This window comes from Argentina silus (genome assembly GCF_951799395.1).
Source record: "Argentina silus genome assembly, chromosome: 10".
Lineage (NCBI taxonomy): Eukaryota > Metazoa > Chordata > Actinopteri > Argentiniformes > Argentinidae > Argentina > Argentina silus.
The window spans coordinates 19562524-19584611 of record NC_139664.1 but is presented as its reverse complement, the minus strand read 5'-3'; the positions used below and the strand labels follow the sequence as shown (position 1 = coordinate 19584611).

At 40.6% G+C, this 22088-nt stretch overlaps 2 protein-coding genes across 4 annotated transcripts in view; one reads left to right on the top strand and one right to left on the bottom strand.

The window, feature by feature from the left end:
* The first annotated feature begins 3911 nt into the window (after window positions 1-3911).
* LOC310811124 (antigen WC1.1) lies at window positions 3912-18783 on the top strand. 2 transcript variants are annotated; one of them, XM_083679183.1, is made up of 13 exons: window positions 3912-4074; window positions 6924-6983; window positions 9644-9943; window positions 10248-10562; window positions 11420-11476; window positions 11942-12082; window positions 12803-12901; window positions 14567-14680; window positions 14880-15008; window positions 15357-15443; window positions 15993-16124; window positions 16560-16658; window positions 18022-18783. In XM_083679183.1, exons 1-13 carry the CDS (start codon window positions 4023-4025, stop codon window positions 18195-18197), a joined length of 1761 nt encoding a protein of 586 aa, XP_083535309.1. In that variant the 5' UTR covers window positions 3912-4022; the 3' UTR covers window positions 18198-18783. The 2 variants fall into 2 exon arrangements, with proteins under 2 accessions (XP_083535309.1, XP_083535310.1); XM_083679184.1 differs by lacking the exons at window positions 16560-16658; window positions 18022-18783 and having other exon boundaries at window positions 15371-15443.
* Window positions 18784-18900: 117 nt separating this feature from the next.
* cfap418 (cilia and flagella associated protein 418) overlaps window positions 18901-22088 on the bottom strand; it is a 129563-nt gene continuing 126375 nt past the window's right edge. The window contains exon 6 of one of the 2 annotated variants that reach the window (XM_083679186.1): window positions 18901-19172. In XM_083679186.1, the coding sequence (XP_083535312.1) occupies window positions 19013-19172 (160 nt within the window). In that variant the 3' untranslated portion in view covers window positions 18901-19012. The remainder of the gene's footprint in view (window positions 19173-22088) is intronic. The other variant, XM_083679185.1, reaches the window with a different exon arrangement.

Genomic DNA, 22088 nt, shown 5'->3' with positions numbered 1-22088 from the left:
AGACTGCGGTTCATAAGAACAAGGTCAAGCAGCAGACAGTAGGGACAACAAAGCTACAGACCGACAGATGGCGAAAATGACTCTCCACTCACCAGGATGACCGCCAACTCATTCGACTGTCACTCAACAACCGTAGGATGACATCAAGTGACCTACAAAAAGAATGGCAAACGTCAGCTGGGGTGAAGTGCACGGTGAGGACAGTTCGAAACAGGCTCCTAGGGGCAGGGCTGAAGTTGTGCAAAGCTAGAAAAAAGCCCTTCATCAACAAGAAGCCAGGCTGAGGTTTGCAAAAGACCATAAGGATTGGAGTAATGTCATCTTCTCTGATGAGTCCAATTTTGAGCTTTGCCAAACACCTGGTTGTCTAATGGTTAGACGGAGACCTGGAGAGGCCTACAAGCCACAGTGTCTCGCACCTACTGTGAAATTTGGTGGAGGATCGGTGATGATTTGGGGGTGCTTCAGCAAAGCTGGAATTGGGCAGATTTGTCTTTGTGAAGGACGCATGAATCAAGCCATGTACAAAGTTGTCCTGGAAGAACTTGTTTCCTTCTGCTCTGACAATGTTCCCCAGCTCTGAGGATTGGTTTTTCCAGCAGGACAATGCCACACAGTCAGGTCAATCAAGGTGTGGATGGAGGACCACCAGATCAAGACCCTGTCCAGATCAAGACCCTCTCCGGACCTGAACCCCATTGAAAACCTCTGAAATGTGATCAAGAGGAAGATGGATGGTCACAAGCCATCAAACAAAGCCGAGCTGCTTGAATTTTTGCGCCAGGAGTGGCATAAAGTCTCCCAACAGCAATATGAAAGACTGGTGGAGAGCATGCCAAGACGCATGAAAGCTGTGATTGTAAATCAGGGTTATTCCACCAAATATTGATTTCTGAACTCTTCCTAAGTTAAAACATTAGTATTGTGTTGTTTAAAAATGAATATGAACTTGTTTTCTTTGCATTATTTGAGATCTGAAAACTTTTTTGTTATTTTGACCTCATTTTCTGCAAATAAATGCTCTAAATGACAATATTTTTATTTAGAATTTGGGAGAAATGTTGTCAGTAGTTTATAGAATAAAACAAAAATGTTATATTGTATTCAATCTTGTCTCCCCATCAGATTGATGTGAGCTCACACTGGACCCAAACACGGGCAACAGAAACCTTGTTCTTGACAAGGAAAACAGAAAAGTGAGACAGGTGCCAGAGGACCATCCGCATCCAGATCACCCAGACAGTTTTGACCACTGGAAGCTAGTGCTCTGCAAAAGAAGGTCTGACTGGGCACAGGTATTGGGAGGTAGAATGGAGTAGAGAGTGGGCTTGTAGGAGTGAAGTGTGTATGCTCCCGGATTTAGCCCACATGGCGCAGGAGTCGGATGACCGGCATCTGGTCATAGGTTTTCCCTCCTCGATGATGAACATCGGTTTGTAGGCATCGTCGGTGGCAGTGGGCTAAATCCGGGAGCATACACACTTCACTCCTTCTGCTTTGATGCTGCAACCTCAGCGGAGGTGTCGACGGCAACCCTGATGAAGATGGAACACAGGCACTTGCACACATCTCTCCTCAGCATCTTAAGACGTCAAGTTGGAATCAAAGAGTGACAAGTGCTGAGTACATATAATGTATAACATGGAGCGATGGATGCGATGGAGTGCAGCAAATAACCATATTGAGGCCGATGGGTCAATATCCTCAGCAGCATATGAATGTTACATTACATTACATCGGCTCCAAATCCACCCTCACCAAATTACAACACACCCCAGCTCCACCCATCATCATCGATGGATCCCCCGTACCCTTCTCCCCCCAAGTCAAGAGCCTCGGTGTCATCTTGGACAACACCTTGTCATTTACTTCCCATATTCAGAACATCACCCGGACTGCATTCTTCCACCTCCGCAACATCTCCAGACTCCGCCCATCACTGACCCAATCCAGCACTGAAATCCTGGTCAACTCACTTGTCACACCACGCATTGACTACTGTAATGCCCTCCTTACCGGACTCCCCACCAAACTCATCAACAGACTGCAGATCATTCAGAACTCGGCCGCCCGGATCATCACCCGCACTAAATCATCTGACCACATCACCCCTGTCCTCATCCAACTTCACTGGCTCCCGGTACATTACCGCATCCAGTACAAAAACCTTCTCCTCACCTACAAATCCCTCCACAATCTAGCCCCCACTTACCTCCGTGACCTCCTCCATGAATACACTCCCTCCCGCTCCCTTCGCTCAACCTCTGCTGGACTGCTAACCATCCCCACGTCATGCTTCAGCACCATGGGTGCCCGAGCCTTCAGCTGCTCAGCACCCAAGCTCTGGAATTCTCTCCCCCCACACATAAGACAGTCCGACTCCATCACAACATTCAAGTCCCAACTCAAAACCCACCTGTTCAAACTGGCATACGTTCTATAAATTGGACACTCTGCACTTCACTTGTTTTTATCTAAATGTGTTGTTTGTTTTGTTTTTAATGATTGATGTCATGCTTTTGCTTTTACTTCTCTTCTGTAAGGTGACCTTGGGTGACCTGAAAGGCGCCTCCAAATAAAATGCATTATTATTATTATTATTAGATTGAATTCTAAAGAATTGTGAAGCCCAAAAGGCGCTGAGTAATGTATGATATAGAGATGTATGCTGTTGAATGTAAGAAGAAAGCATGCAATGAAACAGTTACTCATATCAGGTGGTGGCTGGTTACTGATTGCGTAGTAAGTAGAATGACCAGGCAGATCTCGATAATCATCCAAGTTGGATTGCAGATGTGCTTTGTGTTCTAGCACAGAACCATGACGTGGTTTCTAGACATGTCCTGGCCAATCCTAAGACATGTGCAGGAAGCAGTGGTGGATTCACTGTAAACACATAGTTTAGTTTAACATAATGCTAGTATGACCCCCGTCAGATCCAGGTGATCAAGCATCGTCCCTGCATCAGCATGGTGTGGGGGGACACCGGGAGGGTCACTCTGCTAAGCAGGTATCGGTTGTTAGATCGGACACAGTTTTAGTTTCACATAATGACCCCCGTCTGATCCAGGTTGGTCAAGCCCATTGCTGCACACGGTGCAGGGGGACACCGGGCAGGTCACCCTGCTAAGCAGGTACCAGTATTAGATCGGCCACATAGTCTTAATGGTATTGGATGGTTCTGCTGTTTTGGGGGTTAGAAGTTTATGGGCTCCCCGCTATGTATATTATGTGTATATATAATGTTGTTTAATTTCAGGTGGGGAGCTTTATCAGAGCGGAGCCATCCATTATGGCAAACCTATTTATACATTTTATTAAACCAAATGACATTAAACGACTTAAGTGTCCTGACTGAAGTATGGAAGATGTACTTGTTCTTTGCGCTAAGGTTTCTGCATCACATGGCTCATCCAGAACTTAAAATGACTGATGTGTATGCCTTCTTTCAAATAATACATCTGCCAAATTGTCTATTTATTTTCATTTATATTTTCCTTTTTTTTTTTCGAGACCTACCACTCCCAGTGTTTTGCACTGGCTAACTAAGTAATAACTATTCTAAGATGTGTAGGTTGCCAAATATTGAGGTCCCTAGACTACTAGAATTGTACTTAAGATTTGTAATTTGTAATTTCCTTCAAACTGCAGGTTAATTTGAGTAGTTATTCCTTGGGGTTAAACATTTGTTGTAGATGACTCATTTTCATGTTTGTATGTGTGTATTTGTCAGAGACAGTGGGTGGGTGTATGTGAGTATGTGTCTGAGAGAGTGTGTGTCTCTTTGAGTGTGTGCTCTAGAGAGGCCTATTTGATTGTATGTCAGAGACGATGCTTGTGGAAACCACACGTTGCAGGAGCATAAACAAACATAGGGTGAGGACACACATTCTCTGAACACTCCGATTCAAGATAACATCAGTGAGTCGGTGATTTCGAGATTCATTGCTGCTAAAAGAACAATGTTGCTGGCCAGGTAGTATGTGCAAAAGACCCTGGGCTCCTCGGCCACATTTGGTGAAATGGAACTGTACAGGACAGCCATAGTTCTACCACTTCTAATCCTTTCTCAAGGTAATATGATGTAACCTTATATTTGCATTTAGATTGTATTCAGTATGCTTAATCAAGATGTGTATTCTGCATGTCTACATTTTGACCTAGTATTACCATTACTATTATCTGTTTTGATGTAAAATATAATGATAGTGCTTTCTTTGTCTATATAGGGCATCTATCTACTATAAATGCATTATAGAATTTTATATATCAATGATAACATTTTATTTTCCATATGGTATTTACTTAGACTTTAAAAAAATAAAAATCCTCAGGACTACTTTTTTAACATCAACAACAGTAGATACAGTATTTGTTTGTTTCAGATCAAGTCAAATTATGTTTTGCTCACTAACTTAAGAAAGACAGATGTTGAGCCAACAAGGCCGAAACCTTTTTTGCTGGTGTTCAAAGAAAACAAACAAGTTGCTGACAGGATTGATAGAGGCAATTAGGTGTAAATCATGCATAATTTCTCAAATACCATATTTTCTTTAAGTTCTTTATTGCTACGGCTTATTGCTACGGCTAATCATAAGAGCAATCCAGAGACAGCTCGTGACAGCATAAAAGTGAAGAGAATTAGAGTTGGCCAGCTGGGACATAGAGTGGGTGAATTATCAAGTTCAGAACAAATGATTGCATTCAACTCCAATATTTTCATAGAGACCTCAGTTCAACAAACGACAGTTCAACTTTAATTGCTTTCTAAAGAGAAGCGCTTTGAAATGACTTAAACCCTGAAAAAGCAATCATTTACTACTCAAATTGAGTTCACTATGGGATTGATGTACATTTTCATTATTACAGCTCAAACACTGGTGTCAAAATACTTATAATGTAAAATTATAGACAAAGATTTTCTTTGTGGCACATCTCTCGTGGCAGCTGAAACAGTAGGCCGTAATGAAATCCAGTAAATACATAGTTTCCAAAACATGAGATTCAACTGATGTCAATCCATAGGCGCGGGAAGTAGGAGTGCTGATGGTGCTACAGCACCCTGATGATTTTTCAGGATATTAAATATGAGGGTAGTCTAATAAACTCATTGTTTTGAATAAAATACATGAAAGTAGAACAAATGCTTTAAAATCAAGCTCCTGACTCATGCGCCCTCCTTTCAAATGAGATCGGTCTGCATGTGCAAGGATGCTCAGATATTAGCATTAAATAGCTAATGCCGAAACGAGACCAACACCCAAACAAGAGCATACCATCTTAGTTCTGTTAACACAGTTTTCAGGGTGCTGCACCAATAAATAGACTAGATGCGCTGCTATTATCTGATGACAAAATATATATATTATATTATTTTCTATATTTCATAAAGGGAATCTATCTGAAAATAAGTTTGGCAACACTTCATAATGGGAGGCTACATTCTTATAACCTTGACAACTAATCTGCAATTTCAATTATTTGAAGTAGCCTGTACCTGCATGACATTAACAATTCCGTCAACACTGTTTCTCTTTCTTTTTTTAAGAGCGTAAAATGTGATACTGAACCTTTCAATGTGTACAGGGTCATATTTGCAATTTTCCTACTTAGTTTTAGGATGATTGAGAGTAATTTTGAATTTATATGTGATGTTATGTGCTTATTTCTCTGCATCTAGGCCTCTAGGCCACTCTTGCTGCCGAGGAAAATAGACTCAAAACATAAAACTACACTGCTTCAAGCAAGCTTCGCTTCACAGACGTGCTGCCTTAGCATGCAGTCTAGCATGTCTCATAGATCGCCGTGAGTTGTTAAGCTGCGGCTCATGGTACGGAGACGTTGCGGTGCCTTGACAGCATTGGTATAGTTTGCCGTTAGTGTGCAGCAATAAAATATGTTTTTTGAGCAGATCCTGACAGTGACACACGTACTCCTTATGCCAAGCGTCTCCCCCAAACATTTCTAATTACAAGATATAATTCTCCCGCCTCTGGAGATCAAACTTGTGTTGTATAAAAGTAAGGTTTTCCTTCGCACATTGTTGCTTGCAGTTGCACATACTTTCATGCTGGCATGTTATTATTAGCCTATTAGTCTGTATAAATATATTACAAATGTAAATCTGGAAACAAACTGTATTTTCGCTGTTCTATTAGGCTATGCCTGTCTTCATTTGTAGGCCTCATAATGCCTTTTTTATTTTTTTTATTTTTGTATATGTTTTTAGGGCATTTCTGCTTTATTGGGATAGAGAGAGTAGAGATTCATAGGAAGGATGGGAGAAAAAGGAGGGATGACATGCAAGACGTGTTGAGGGTCGGAATCAAACCAGGAACCTTGCGATTAGTAGCATTAGTGTGCTATGCCACTAAGCACCCATGCCTGGTATTTTTGCCATTCTATTTAGCCTGTGTCTAGTTGATGGCACATGCAGTTGGTAACAACACAACTTTAATAGGTATCATTATCATGATCACATTTCTACATTTTCAGTCACACAGATTTCAGCACCCTCACCTTAAAACATCTTCTAGCGCCTATGAAGATATCACTATATTTGAGTTAGGAACATTTTGAAGGAGCTACTCAAACAGGTCTTAAATTAGGATCTAGTTCATAAACATCATTTGATTCTATCTGGCTAACTTTTAAATCTACGATAAGTTACTGTGACTTCACTGAAATACCATCAGCATAGTTTCACCAAATTCAAATTCAATCAATTTTCAGCAAATTCACTCTAAATTGTAATCTGTGTTTGTGTTCGTATCCACTTGATAACATACATGTAAATCTCTTATCATCTGGGGTAACTGATTATCCTTGCTCTTTCTGATACGAGACTTGAACGTATTGTGTTACATTTTGAATGAAGATGAATGGAAATTATTCAGAAAATGTTATTTTGTGTTATATTATAGCCTTTCTAAACAAAGCCAACTGTCCTCCGAGGAACATCTCATTGGCTGAGGATGAACAGAGTGAGTTGCTCTTTAATTTGAATTATTGTTATTTTGCTTAAGTGACTGAGATACTTAGCCAACCCTGACAACATGCTCCAATAAAGCTCAATATGCTTTAAGCCCCCCCCCCCCCCCCCCCCCCCCACCCCTGGATACCCAATTTTTGGTAGGGTTTTCTTATCAAATCAAATCAAACTTTACTTCCATTGCACATAAAACATCTCAATACAATAAACAATAAAATAATTGTCTGTTCTAGAATTTAAGATGATCTTAAGTCCAAATCTTCATTGAAAGTTGCCCAGTTGTTAAAAATTCAACAATTCAATTGTACCTTTCGCCATTTAACAGCCCCATTCAAATGTGCAGTGACTTCCTTGTTATCATGGTAACCCTGTTGCCAGTGTTTGCTCTTTGAGCCAGGAGAAACTGAAATACAGTGCCCTGCGTAAGTAATGGGACAGTGAAGCATTTTCACTTCTTTTGGCTCTGCACTCCTAAAATTAAATCAAACAAATTGAGAATTTTAAATCAAACAGTTACTATGAGGTTAAAGTAGAGAATCTCATCTTTTATTTGATGGTATTCGTGTACATATTGGCCACCATTCAGAACACTTTTTATGCATAGTCTCGCTATTTTAGGGTACCCAAAAGTAATGGGACAATTGGCTTTCTTCTGTCACATCATTTGTGCAAGCATAAGAGAGCTGTCAATGTCTAGTATTAATTCTAGGCTTTGCATTTACCTTTGGAGTTTGCTATTGGTGTCTGTCAACATGAGGACCAAAGAGATAAAAGAAAAAAAAGCACTGGTGAGCTCAGCAATCGCAAACGGGCTGGTAGGCTAAGACAAACTTCCACAGTGGATGACCGAAGAATGCACACCATGATTAAGAAAAAACAACTGTCCCACAGATCAGGAACCATCTCCAGGAGGTACTGTAGGCGTGAATGTGTCAGAGACTACCATCCGCAGAATACTTCACCAGCAAAACTACAGATGCTTCACTGCAAGGTACAAACTAGAAATGGCTTTTTAGGTACTTTTTGGCAAACTCGAAACTAGAATTGACCATCCTCAAAAAGGATGGTCAGGTACAGTTTGCCAAAAAGTACCTAAAAAGCCTTAAAAAAAAAAAAAAGCCTTGTGGACAGATAAGATTAATATTATCATGTACAAAAGTGATTGGAAGAGGAAAGTTTGGAGAAAAAAGGATCTGCCAAAGATGTACAGCATACCACCTTATCTGTGAAACATGGTGCAGGGGGTGTTAGGTTTGGGCATGAATAGATTCCACTAGAACTGGCGAGCAAATGTCTCCAAGATCATTGGATGGCGCTTCATCATACAGTAAGGCAATGACCCAAAACATACTTCCATAGCAACTAGGGAGTTTTTCAGGGCCAAAAAGTGGAAAGGTCTTGACTGGCCAAGTTAATCTTCAGATTTAAATCCAATTGAACATGCATTTAATTTCCTGATGATCAGACTTTAGGCAAAAATACCTAAAACAAACAGCAACTGACGATAGCTTCAGGCCTGGCAGAGCATCACCAGAGAAGATACCCGGTGTCTGGTGGGGTCAATGGGTCGCAGACTTCAATCAGTTATTGCATGTAAAGAATTGTCAACCAAATACTAAACATGAGTGCTTAATTTGGACATTTCATAAATCTGTCTCATTACTTTTGGTTACACTGAAATAGGGGGACTATGCATAAAAAGTGGTGTAATTTTTGAATGGTGAAACCAATACATACACCAGTACCATCAAATAAACACTGAGAATTTCTACTTTAACTTTATATTAATTGTTTTATTATTTTTATTTTAATTGTTTTGAAATCCAAACTTTTGGAGTGTAGCCAAAAGAAAAATGCTTCACTGTCCCATTACTTACACAGGGCACTGTATATTGGAACCCGAACACATCCCACTAAATGTAGGGTAACTTGTCATACATGTAAGTCCTACTCCACAGTTTAAAAAAAATCTCTCTGGTGGTTTGGCCCTTGGCCAAACATGCAAGTTAATATGCAATATCAGGTCAGGGCAGTGAGATTGGGTGAAAGAAAGGCTGAACTTGTTTCCACCTCATTTTATATAGGGCAAAAAGTGGTCATTCACTATAGAACTTTCCAAAGCTGCTCTGAATTGCCACAACTCCCACTGTCACGTGGTTGGAAACCGCTGAGAGTATTTGCCATGGTATTTCTAGAATGGGGTTGGTCCTCCTCAATGTCCCCCTCAGAATTCACCACACTGTGACATTTCCACAGGAAGTGACTCACAGGATGTGGCACCTCTGCTGAACGTCTGCAAAGAGCACAGCAGCCAGGGCCTTTACTGTTTGTTTGTGTGTGTGTGTGTGTGTGTGTGTGTGTGTGTGTGTGTGTGTGTGTGTGTGTGTGTGTGTGTGTGTGTGTGTGTGTGTAGACCCACACATTCAATTTGTGTTTGTGCATCTACAGTCTGCATCATTATCTACACTACATGAACAATAGTAGGACCATTGATAATATCAGATCTAATTTGCTTTATCGAAGCGGGAATAAGTTCAGGCAACTGTATGCTCATTGATTTGTTCCTTTGTAGGATTTATGAAAACCTGAATTCAACTAAATATATCTATTAAATATTTTCTAATGTAATTGTGCATCTCTCCATTCCCCCAGCTTTATCACACACATTTAGGCTGTCCCAGAACTGCTCTGGGGCCTTGGAGGTGCTCCATGGGGAAACATGGACACCGGTGACCTTTGACTCTGGGTCTAAAGAGTGGGCTGTGGCGGCAGAGGCCATATGTGTCAATCTAAGTTGCGGGGGATTGTATGATCTCAGATCTAGACAGAATGGCACAGTTCATCTGAACAGCACAACCTGTCTGAGCGGGTGTGTCTACAGCGACCAGCAGTTGGGGAACTGTACGGAGGTCCCACAGACTGACTGCTCCAACCTGACCGAAATCATCTGTGGTAAGGTCGTAATTGCACAGCTAGTGCTTGGTTAGGCATTGTGTATTTTAATCTCTCTGGGCTACAGATATATCTCTCCTTGATGAGAAACCACATTTGTGCAACACTGCATGCAACGATATATAACAAATCAACAATGCATGCAACAGCGCAAGCAGGACTGCAGGAGCAAACAACAAACTGTTCAGTTCTGCACCATTTCCGTTTCCAAATTGCTTTTGCAATGATCCTGTGTGAACTGCACCCTTTATCTCAATTTGACTGATTCTCTGTGAACTGATTGGTTGATCTATCCGTTCTTTAGCGCACCAGGTCTTACGATTGGCTGGAGGTACACATCGCTGTGAGGGGCGAGTGGAGCTGTGGCAAGAGGGGCACTGGGGAACGGTGTGTGATGACCAGTGGGACCTAAGAGATGGGGACGTGGTCTGCGCTCAATTGAGCTGTGGCTCCGCCCTAAATGTGACTGGGCAGGATGGGGCCTTTGGACCGGGCGTTGGCCTGGTTCTCTTGGACGAGGTGAATTGTGGGGGCAGCGAGAGGACCCTTTGGGAGTGCACCACCTTCGGGAAAGCCAATGACTGTGGACATAAGGAGGATGCTGGGGTGGTATGTTTAGGTAGAGTTTTTTTTCTTTTTTTTTTTAAATGTCAAATGCTTTCAATCAAGATAAATAGGGGGCTTGATGAGTGTGAAGCTAGCGAGCAATTTCTTCTTGACATTATCAGTGTGTCTGCTTGGATGACACTCTTAGTCACACGTTCCTTGCCCCTAATACTGATGAGCGGGCTTCAAATTATTTCACAGAAGAGCACAGATCAGTGGGAGTAAGAAGTCAGTGGGATCAGTGGGTTGTGCAGAACTAACTGTGGCATACTAATTATTGTTGTATTTAGTGATTTAAAAATTAAACATTTACACAACTGGCTTTGCTGTGTCTCAAAAAAAAGAGTAAGCAATCCTGTGTTCTCAAAACGGAAAATGAAGAAACATCCATCTACTCTCAGTGTACTGTGTACTGATCTGACTTATAAGCATATTGCGCATGTATCTCATGCACATCCTACCGGCTTATTTGTACCAGCTGAGACACAAAGTTCAGGATTGTCCGACAACGCTTTTATCTATACAACATTTCAACAGTTGTTTAAGCACTTCAATCTCTTTCGGATCTAGCTTTAAAAAATTCAATTAGCCAACAATTACCATAGGCTGTGAAATGTTTAAGAATCCACTCCTGTCATGGCCATGGTCCCCTTCCGACCAATTTCTGATGCCTTTACATGTACAGTTTATTATTTACTGAAAACTTAACCTAGACTTAACCTTAATCTCACTACTGTCCCTCTAAAAATGTATAATAAAAAATGGCAACACATTCCTAAGTCCCAACAGCAGGGTTGGTCCTCAGAAGCTGCTGGATGTGCCGACATTTAAGTCTAATTCTTACATATACTTCTCTCACATGAATTTCAGATCGATCTCTGCTATCCAATCAGACAGCAGAACCGCACACCCAGACTTGGACCACAGGTACCTTAAATAACCCTAATATGAGCTTTGAATATATGCCATTTGCTTGTCTTGAATGAGGATTAAAGAGTTTGGTTTGTGAGGTACAACCATTAATATTTAGTTCACATTTGAATCTTAGTACTGCCGGTGAAGACGTATGGCCCAAGATCACATTTGTCATGTTTTTACATTCATCTTTTGTGTTAATCATCCATTGATATTAATGGAAGATCTGTAAGTTCTCAAGTAAGGGCTCAAGTGATTTTTAGTAAATGCATAGGGCATATTGCAGAACAAAATATCATAAGACTTTATATCCCTCAAAGATCTACCCAGCTTCCTTCATCTCTTTTTGTGTAATGAAATACTCCAAAATATCTTTCTAATATATTAACTAAGTCTGTTCATATGCAAATGTCATGAAGGATAATTAATCTAATCTTACTGTATTCTTATATATCTCTCATTTCATTTTATCCCCAGGCCCAGTGATACTGGTTACCAGTGCAGAAAGCTGGTCCTCTCCTCCCCCATCAGTGTGGGGCTGCATTGCTCTGTCTATCGTCCTGCTCCTCATCCTCCTCTCCAACACTCTACTCTTCCTGTCTTTCAGGCGGAAAGCTGGTGAGTCACTATTTCAGTCTGTCTTTCTCTCTCTCATTCCCTTAGATTATTTCATTGTTGTTCTCCCTGTGTACTCCTCATCCCTCATCCTATAATGCACCAACAAAAACACACATAAGTGCTATCATCAATGGGCAGCAATGAATGCTATTAATATGGATATTATCCATTCCTCTCAATGCTTTGCCAATGCAGATGATAAAACACAATCCAAAAGGACACACAATGGAAATGTGCATACACAGCATGCGTGACCTACGGTATTGAAATGGGAACGTCATTGAGACTGTCCCACTGGTGTTGTTTTCACACCAAGTGTGAAAAAGCAATGTATTTCAAAGGGGTGACCCTAACGCTTTGAATATGTGAGAGGTGGCCGCTTAGTGGCGTAGCACGCTAATGCGCATACCACGTAATCGCAAGGTTCCTGGTTTGATTCTGACCCTTGACATATCTTGCATCTCATCCCGCCTCTCGCTCCCATCCTTCCTGTCAAGCTCTACTGTCTCTATCCCGATGAAGCAGAAATGCCCTAAAAACATATTTAAAAAAAAATAAGAATATGTGAGAAGTGTGACCTATTTAAACGGTTTTATTTTTTTCCAGTGAGACTTTTGCACTTACTCCTGCAACATAACATAACAAAACAAAAGCAACAAACATTCAATTATTCCATCTGCTGTGCAGAGAAGTCTGAGTTTTCACTTCCTCCCTTTTTAGTAGTTTTGGTTCACCAAAGACAAGATGGCAGATCTCAACGCAGTGGTACAGGAGAGATAGCCAGCCTCCTCATGGTCACGACAACAGCGGAGTACAACCGTGAGTAGCTACTGTACAGTGCCCTGCGTAAGTAATGGGACAGTGCCCTGCGTAAGTAATGGGACAGTGGAGCATGTTTTCTTGTTTTGGCTCTACACTCCAAAAGTTTGGATTTGAAATCAAACTTTACTGTGAGATTAAAGCAGAGATTCTCAGCTTTTATTTCATGGTATTTGTATACAGTACATATTGGTTTTAGCATTCAGAAATTACAACACTTCTTATGCATAGTCCCCCTATTTCCAAAAGTAATTACACAAGTGTTCTGTCACATCATTAGTGCAGGCATAAGAGAGCTGTCAATGTCTCGTATTGATTCTAGGCTTTGCCTTTGGAGCCTGCTATTGGTGTCTGTCAACATGAGGACCAAAGCGGTGTCAATGAAAGTCAAGAAATACTTTTTAGGCTGAAAAATCTGAAAAAAACCCATCTGAAACATCAACAGATTGGAACATCATTATAAAGAAAAAAAAGCTGGTAACCTCAACAATAGCAAACGGGCTCGTAGGCCCAGGCAGACTTCTACAGTGGATGACCGACGAATGCTCACTATAATTAAGAAATGATGCACTGATCAGGAACACTACTTAGTGGTTTGCACCTGGCAGTGTAACCTCTGCTGGTTAGCCACAAAAACAGGATGGCCTGCAGAGTTCTGGAAAAAGGTCTTGTGGACAAATGAGACAAATATTAACATGAACAAGAGTGATCCCATCAAATAAATACATTAACCTCATAGTAATTGTTTGATTTAAATCCCAACTTTTGGAGTAAGAAAAAATGCTTCACTGTTCCATTACTTACAGTATGTATGCACAGTATGTAAGAAAATTGTAGGCTTATATGTTGGTTAAGTGATTGCATCATAACAATCACATTGAAAATATTGTAATGTATTGGAATTTCCATAGTTAACTACAAGATAGCTATTTTAGCTTGTTTTTAGAGCATTTGATTTTGATATTTTGAGACATGTATAATGGTACTGTAACGTGGCTAACGTGAGCCTCTAATATACTGTAGCTAGCTTTTTCCCGCTGTCTCCATTTCTGGGATGATGGGAAAAGTGAAATAATTAACAATATTCAATTTCCTTACGGTCAGAGCAACTGGAAGCCGAATAACGCACTATTTTCATGTCTGAGTTACAGTGCTAAACGGTTATTTGTGTGTCTCCAAAACAGTGAAAGACTTTCCACTTTATTACCATAGACTCTTTGAAGGAAGCTGGTTCACTCCCCCGCCATCTTGGTGATGCCTCTTTGGGCGCTTATTTTCAATAAGGAGACCAAGTACTCTTTTTTTAGACACTTTCGCTTTTGGGAGGGCAGGACAGGGAAACGGTGCGAGAAAGACGCGATCCTAGCAATGCCAACTGTCACTAACGCTAAACTATAACTGTGTGGTAATTGGACAGAAATTAGACTGGCACCATCTTTCCCCTCTCTCGCAAAACCAATAGTAAATCAAGGGAGTGGCATATCCCTAGTATATACAATCTCTGGTATTACTACATTGGGCAGTGTCAGAGAGCAGACTGACTGAAAAAGCATTTGAGTCAGCCCAGTGACAAAATTCTTCCTCTTTTTGGACTATTTGTATTCTAGGCATGACTCCTTAAAGCTGTCACTATTGCATTTTTCCATGTGGCTTTGCATGATCCAGCTCCACAGTACCTTGACCAACTGCCCACTCAGAGTAGTGCGGATGCCTCATCTGACTCTGATTATGAAAACTACTTCAATGCTCAACCTTCCATCGCCATGGCAATGGCACATGGTTAGTTGATAAAAGGCTGTATGTGTAAGATCAGCATTGGATATAGTGGATTGGATACAGTAAGAGAGAAGTTACCCCGTTCTTTTTTTTTAAATTATTTTTTACAAATACAAGTCACACAATAGCCAGCTATTGAGGGAGAAAGTGGTCCACGCAACATATTTACCCATTTTTAAAAAAAATAATGTTTTTGTCTTAGTCACGTTTCCTGACAATGGAGACAGGGAAACCAAACAGACAGCAGAGACCTTCGTCAGCCCTGAGAAATACAATGTCACTGCTGAGGTGACAAACAGCATTGAGAGAAATAACATGGCCAACCAAAGCGGTACGTGGAGTCTTGTTTGGTTTGTGACCATGTCATCATACTGTATCCATGTCATTCAGGTGTCTTCTCCAAACGTCTCACAAGGACGTTGTATAAATAATTCATACAATACAGTGACAAGGAACCTCATGAGCTTCTCCCTTCTATTCTTTGTAGGATGAACTAAAACTTTTTGACAGAATGTACTGTAGGCTACAAGTCACAATTTCTAAAAGTCTACTAGAGCACAAGCTCGAAAGTTGTAACCACTGAGTGGTTGAGTCGCTATGGTGATTCAAAAGTAGCCTTGAGTAGCCTAAGTGTGTGTATAATACACTATCAACAATGACACGTGTGTCCCTGACTCAGTGCATTCACTCCAGTCCACCAGCAGCACATCATCCGGGGAGTGCTATGAGAACATCCAGATAGGGGAGGAAAAGTGTCTGTACTCAGGTCTGTCTCATTCATAAACCTTCAATGATATTGTTGTGACAGCCTAATAAAACACTGCATTGTTGTGCTAAACTCTAATACAATTGAATGATATCATAAAGTTATCAGTGCCTTTCCTCGTTCACACAATTCAAAAGTACAAAAAACATGAATGGACAACTTCGACCCTAGGTCTAGGGAGATTAGATTGCATTAAGACAAGACACTGCCGGACTACACACCCCGATCCACAATTTTATTGACCTTTAACCTTTTGTGGAAATCCCCTAGTTTCTGTTATTAATCAAAGCAGCCTTTCTTATGTCTAAAGCTAGCTACATCTCCATGTCACAACAAACACACGCTGACATAATTCACTTTCACATTATACTGCATTACACACAGTCGGGTTATGAATGCTAGCCTTGTTCGCCTATGTTTCCCTTGGCTGTAGGTAGGCAGGTTCATAACAACACAAATAACAAAATGGTGATGTGTTATGAAATTCCCTTTCATTAATCAATGAGCAGCCTAGTGAAGTCAGTAACTGTCTGGAATGCTAACCCCCAGGTGCAGAACTGAGGCAGACTCCCCACATAGACGTGGCCTGGCGCAGAGTGCCGTCCCAGGGATCAACTAGTACATCATCTGGGGAGTGCTATGAGAATGTGGGGATGGCTGCGGAAGAGTTTCTTAAGTCAGGTCTGCAGAAAAACACATCATGAAAACAACACCTCACATATCTGGTTGTGTGAAGACATTCATGAATGGATTAGACAGATTTCCACTATTGCGGTTGCCAACAAATCAAGTTTTCTGATTCAGTTATCATGGAGGAATGAGTGCATAGAGGCTTCTTAGTTTCAATTTAAAACTATTGTTACTATTGTCCTTGTGACATTGTAAGGGACATTTCTTGCATCATTGTATACGTTGATATTTGGTTCAGTACACAATACTTTATCAAGCACCCAATCCTCTAAATCAATACACAAACACAAAAGTGTGCTTTTTGTATACACATATCTGACTACATGATTTTGGCACTGTCATAGTAACATGTGTAGAAAGTTCCTTAGGAACAATATGTAATAATAACTTTACTATGGGCACATGAACAAAAACATTTCTCCACAGGTGACACCTATATGTCTCCTGTGCAATCAACCACTGCGCACCCCAATTGGCAACAGTCAAGAGACATCCACCACCGCCAACTGAGCAATCAAAATCAAGGTACCTGATAGCTTGAGCCTGTGCATATGTCATTCAAAGGGTGGGCAGCGGTTCCATTGAACCATCAACCAATTCTAAGTTACGTGCCGGTGACATATTGTTTTGTGGAATCTGTGAATGAATTCCATGAACAATCCACAAACAAAACAATCCACCTCCCAAAGTTTCACTAAGCTTTATGTAAACCAATGTGATTTTGAGTTAAAATCACATTGGTCAAAACTTAATTTGAAGGATTAAGGTTAGGGTTAATTGGCAGTCTGACAGATTAGGGCAGAGGGGGGACAGAGCATACACAAGCTGTGAGGATCCCTTAGTTCCTTTCATTTTCTCCAGCTTTAATATCACAATAATCTCAATAAAATAAAGAGAATGTCTGGCAAGTGTGGGCTTGAACAAAACAACTGTAAGAGTGTAAGAGAGAGGAAGGAAATTGCCTGGCTCCGGTTTTCACACTAATCTGGCATTAGGCTGTGGAGAGCTACAACTCAGAATGACAACAGAGCCAATTAGACTAGATATACAAAGAGAGCCAAACAAATCAGTGTTGTCTCATGCAGCAGGTATTCACTGTGGCTCTGCCACTCCATTTCGGGTTCATTAGTTTTTGTTTGTTTGTTAAAACAAAGTTTCCTTTCTGTTTAGTGTCCATAAGCATTATACATCACCAGATATAGGCTTGACCCATTTGTTAGACCTAAATACGCATGGGCAGACTTACACATGGCAGGCTTCCTCAATAGGCAGACTCCAGTCCAGGTCAGGGAACACATTTTGTGTTCCAGCACCACTCTCTCGCTCCACTCGCTCCCTCTGTAAATCCTACCCCCAAATGTGCCAGTTACTTTTACTTTCCTGTGATTGGATAACCCTAGCCCAGTCAAAACATTTTTTTTTACTCAGAATATACTGTGTAAACGTGAATATTAGAGTAACAGAGAGCATGTAAAACAGCTTACTCCGAGTATTCTGTGCATGTACCTATCAGGGGAGGCAGGTGGAGGTAGAAATCAGGAATGGTATCAAACAAGCGTGTTTGAATGTGTGTTATACCATTCCTTATTCCATTCCATGCATTACAATGAGCCCGTCCTCCGATTTCTACCTCCACCAGCCTCCACTGGTACCCATGATATATAGAAACAAACAAACTGAATTTCTAACTAAGTTTAGTAAAACTCATATTAACAGATAATAATAAAAGCTGATGTTAAATCTTATGGTAACTATGTAGGTATCATGAAGATCCTGTGGAAGATTATGTACTGTATTTGAAGATGATGTACTGTGTCCACTCCTTAGCTTTACAACATCTGATAATTGTACTGTGAATGTAATTGCTGATGTGAGTATTTTTTAACAGATGATTCTAGCAGCTCCTCATCCTCATCAGAGATTTACAAGAACATAGACGTCCAAGGTGAAATGGAGTCAGGTTCTGTTACCGTAAGAAAATATCTGGACCACTCTTCTTCTTCTTCTACTACAGACAGTGACTATGATGACATAGTTGTTTCAACACAAACCACTGTGAAGTGAGCTCTATAAAAGTGCATAAACCATTTATTCAGGTGTGACATGATGGGGAACAGCTAGTGTATTTACATTTATTTTGTACAGTGAAATCAAAAATAAATATTTCTGGCTGGACAATTCAAAACTATGAAACTCCTAAAGAAATCTCATTAATGTCTTTGGTGCCCAAACTTTATTTTAATTAATAAGTAGAATGGAATTTAGTTTAATTCATGTAATATATCAAGTTCTGTACAACACTGCTAACATGAAAGAGAAATGGATCTCAGAGGACTATCAAGAGCCAAGTGTGGAGTCTTTGGTTGATGTTTAATGTGTAGTAAAGATGGACTCATCTCTATGTTAAACACAATACATACATAGCTGGTCAGAAATCCCTTACAACAGAGAATATGCCCCACTCTGAGGAAACTTATAGAACATTTTGGAAGGAGAGGGATTAGAAAACTAACACAGAAGACATTCTAGAGGAAATACCGTATACCCGGTAAAGCAATAATGTCTTCATTATTGGTTATAGACACTCTGCATTGACATTGAAACTGTTATTTTCTCACAAATATGAGATCTTCTGGTCATCTGGAACTGCTCTAAAAACTGAGCTAGCTGCATTCACATCTCCAAAAGACAGAGTAAAACCTACCTGATTCAATTCAACTGAACTGAACTAGATTGAGAAAAAAAGAAATGACATTTTTCTCAAGGCAGAAGAATATGTGTTAGAATGTCTATAACAATAGTGGAACCATTGGTATAAGTGTGTGTGTGTGGGGGGGGGGGGGGGGGGGGGGTTGTGGGGGGGTAATAATCCAAGGCTGTCAGGCGTCATGTTTTCCACAGACCCACTTGAGCTGGTGCTGTTCTCTCAGGTCGGTAAGTTCTTGAGCTGAGTGCCAGCTGCACTGGCAGGCGTACGCCCGTGTCCCTCTCCTCCTCCTCAGCTTGGCCCGCAGCTTCTGACAGTCTGGCATGTTGTTCCTGCCGAAGCACAAAGACAGACGGTTTAATATACTTGCATCGTTTCAGCATCCTCTGAATAATATCTCAGTGTCAACTTTCATGTGACTACTTTGCACTCTAATAGGAATCCCTGTATCCTGCATCAAAGGAACCCCTTGCTTTCAGCAGCGTTGTAGAACTTCTGCACTCCAGTACATTTACCGCAAAGCCAGAATCCCTCAGACCATCCTCTTCAAACGGGTAATTGGTTCGCTGCTGTCACAACACCAACAGCAAAAACCCACCATCTTAAAACGCCACCCACTCTATCTCCCATTGCAGACCACGGCCACAACAAACAATGTCCCAGGAAGATAGGAGAACACAATAATGTCATCACCATGGGAGTTTTCCCTCTCTTCTAATTGATCATTTTAGAGTGGCTGGGGAAGAACACATACAAGCCATAGTGCCTGGTAATCCTGGTATCACTGAAAGTGAAGAGCTTTTATTATATTGCTTATCAATCTAAGCAATATAAAAATGTGTGCAGATGTAAGTAACGATGTATTAAGTATGACCATAATTATACAGGGGTGGGGAGTTCCCAAAACGTTTTGTAGCTGAAGTAGTATTTTTTTCAGACACAGAACATTGACCTGCAAACATTGGTACTCTAACAGTTGGATTGTCGGGAGAAATTAAGTACTACTAAAGTACATCGATTCAATCCAATCTGCATTGCAGCATTGCTTCAATAACTGGCACGGCATTTGTTTTTAAAAAAATTTAGAAAGTGTTACAGTTGCATAGCCAGTATGCAATGACATCACATTCACATGGGGTGTCACAAAACTAGACTTATAACTAGATTTAAGGAAAATTCCACCAAGAACTATGGAGTAGGTGAGTAGTATGGTCCCATGACACTTGTGTCTTTTTTTGTATTGTCATTATGGGGTTCAATGATGATGTGTTATTTTGCTGGCAGTACAATAAAGCCACTGGTCTTGCCCAACCCAGTCTGCCGATAATGTGTCAAGTTAAAATGACACTGAACATGCCACGTGTGCTCTGTTGGTCTGAGATATGGTGTGGGATGATCCATTGTGTGTTTGATGCCAAGAGGCTAAGAGAAAGTGTAGCTTTTTCCCGTCATCTATGCCCAGAGGCTAAACAGAACCAACACGGATAGCAACATTCAGAAGATACAATGTAACAGTGCGTTTCATGTGCAACCATGATGACTTGAACACATATGTATTGAAAGGTATGAGTCAAAAATGTCACTCAAGGGCAACACGTTTTCCAAGCGCATCATCAGTTTCTCTTGCTCCCGAGAGTGCCAACATACTGAGATAATATCAGATTCCATATGGTGCAAAAAAAAAAAACTGCTCTAGGGTTTAGTATAGTTAGTGCTGAGGGTGTAAACATCCATATGATTGGACCAAACCATTCACTGTGATCCCCAGGTTGGCAGTGTGGTTGGGCATATTTTGGGGTTTTATGCACTAACTAAACCAAAATGTATTTGATTAATCCTGTTTAATCCCATTAGGTTGCTACACTATGCCCACCAATTAAGAAGTTCACACCATTTTCAATCTGTGTTGGTGCAAGTCTTATATATTATATAAATATATATTATATTTTTCTTTTGAACAGATGAATTGGAGCAACAAATCTCAATACTATGTCTTGATCAATAATCATCTAATGAGCAAGTGTTTTGAAATGACCTAAGAATGCTTTCCATTTCTGTATAACTAAAGGAAGTACCACCCACTTTGGTTCTGAGAGGGTTGAAAAGGATGAACCCATTTGGGTCAAATTAACACATCCCTGGTCTGCTGTTTTTTTTGCATTTAAAGAGGACTTTCACCAGTGATACCCAATTATTATACTAATAAATTGATTTCCTGTCGTGGTGTTTACGACACCAACCACCCAAACCCTCTAAGTTACATCTGCGCTGTTGTGCAGTCTTCCATTTCACTGCAAACTTCACTGGACAATATTGAAACAGAGGCACTCCAAAAGCTCTGACTTGCCTTGTCTCCAACCACAACTTCAACAGTTCTAGGCTTAGCCCTTAATTATGTATTATTGACTTGCAATGTTGCCTTTCATCATCTGCCTCAGTGCATGGCTGAAAAGCATTGCTAAACTAAAACACATTTTTGATGGAGAAACTGCATTGAAAGTGTGTAGTCAAGGACTAGGCTTTACCTGTGTCCAGGTAACCACCTCATTGAGTTCCAATCTACCATAACACATATGACAGACATACCCCACTGCAATGATTCGAGTGCTAGTTAGCAGCTAAAATACCTACACATTGTCAGCAGGATTCAAACTTGCGCAGGAAGATCCCAATGGACTTCTAATCCATCACCTTAACCACTGGGCCACAACAATTTACAATACACTTTAAAAGGCAATAAGGCAGCACCCCACTGGAATTCTAATGAATGAGCTGCGATAAAGTACAATCAGAGAAGATCTGAGGGAGGCAATTTTTCCCTTTTAATTCCTTTTATCATCTGCCTCTGTTCATGGCTGAAATAACACCAGAACACTGTCAATTCATACTCAAAGCTGTTAAGCTGAGACTTACCATCATCTAAAAAATAATGGAAATCAATTAAAGTTATAATGACGCTGAGATAAACCCACATTTTCATACTGTGGTTGAGTCTAATAGAAGGTTACATGGCGCAACACTGCCCTCTTCTGACCAATTAACAAAAGGTCAGTACAACCTTGCTTTTCTGACAAACAGTTTAAAGAAATGTGCACTTCGATCACTTGTGACTACAACAAAAAAAGATGTATGCAAGACAACAATGACCAAAGCCTCACAAATGAAAAGACTAATTATAAACATACATGGGGTGACAATGTAACAGAGGTGACAAATGGTACATACAAATGCATTAGATTTAATGAAGG

What these genes read in the sequence shown, in the direction of transcription:
- LOC310811124 (XM_083679183.1), top strand. Translation starts at nt 4,023, where the DNA reads ATGGAACTGTACAGGACAGCCATAGTTCTACCACTTCTAATCCTTTCT. An exon ending in CCTGACCGAAATCATCTGTG is followed by an intron (nt 9,944 to 10,247) that starts GTAAGGTCGTAA and finishes TCCGTTCTTTAG; the next exon opens with CGCACCAGGTCTTACGATTG. An exon ending in CGCCATGGCAATGGCACATG is followed by an intron (nt 14,681 to 14,879) that starts GTTAGTTGATAA and finishes TTTTTGTCTTAG; the next exon opens with TCACGTTTCCTGACAATGGA.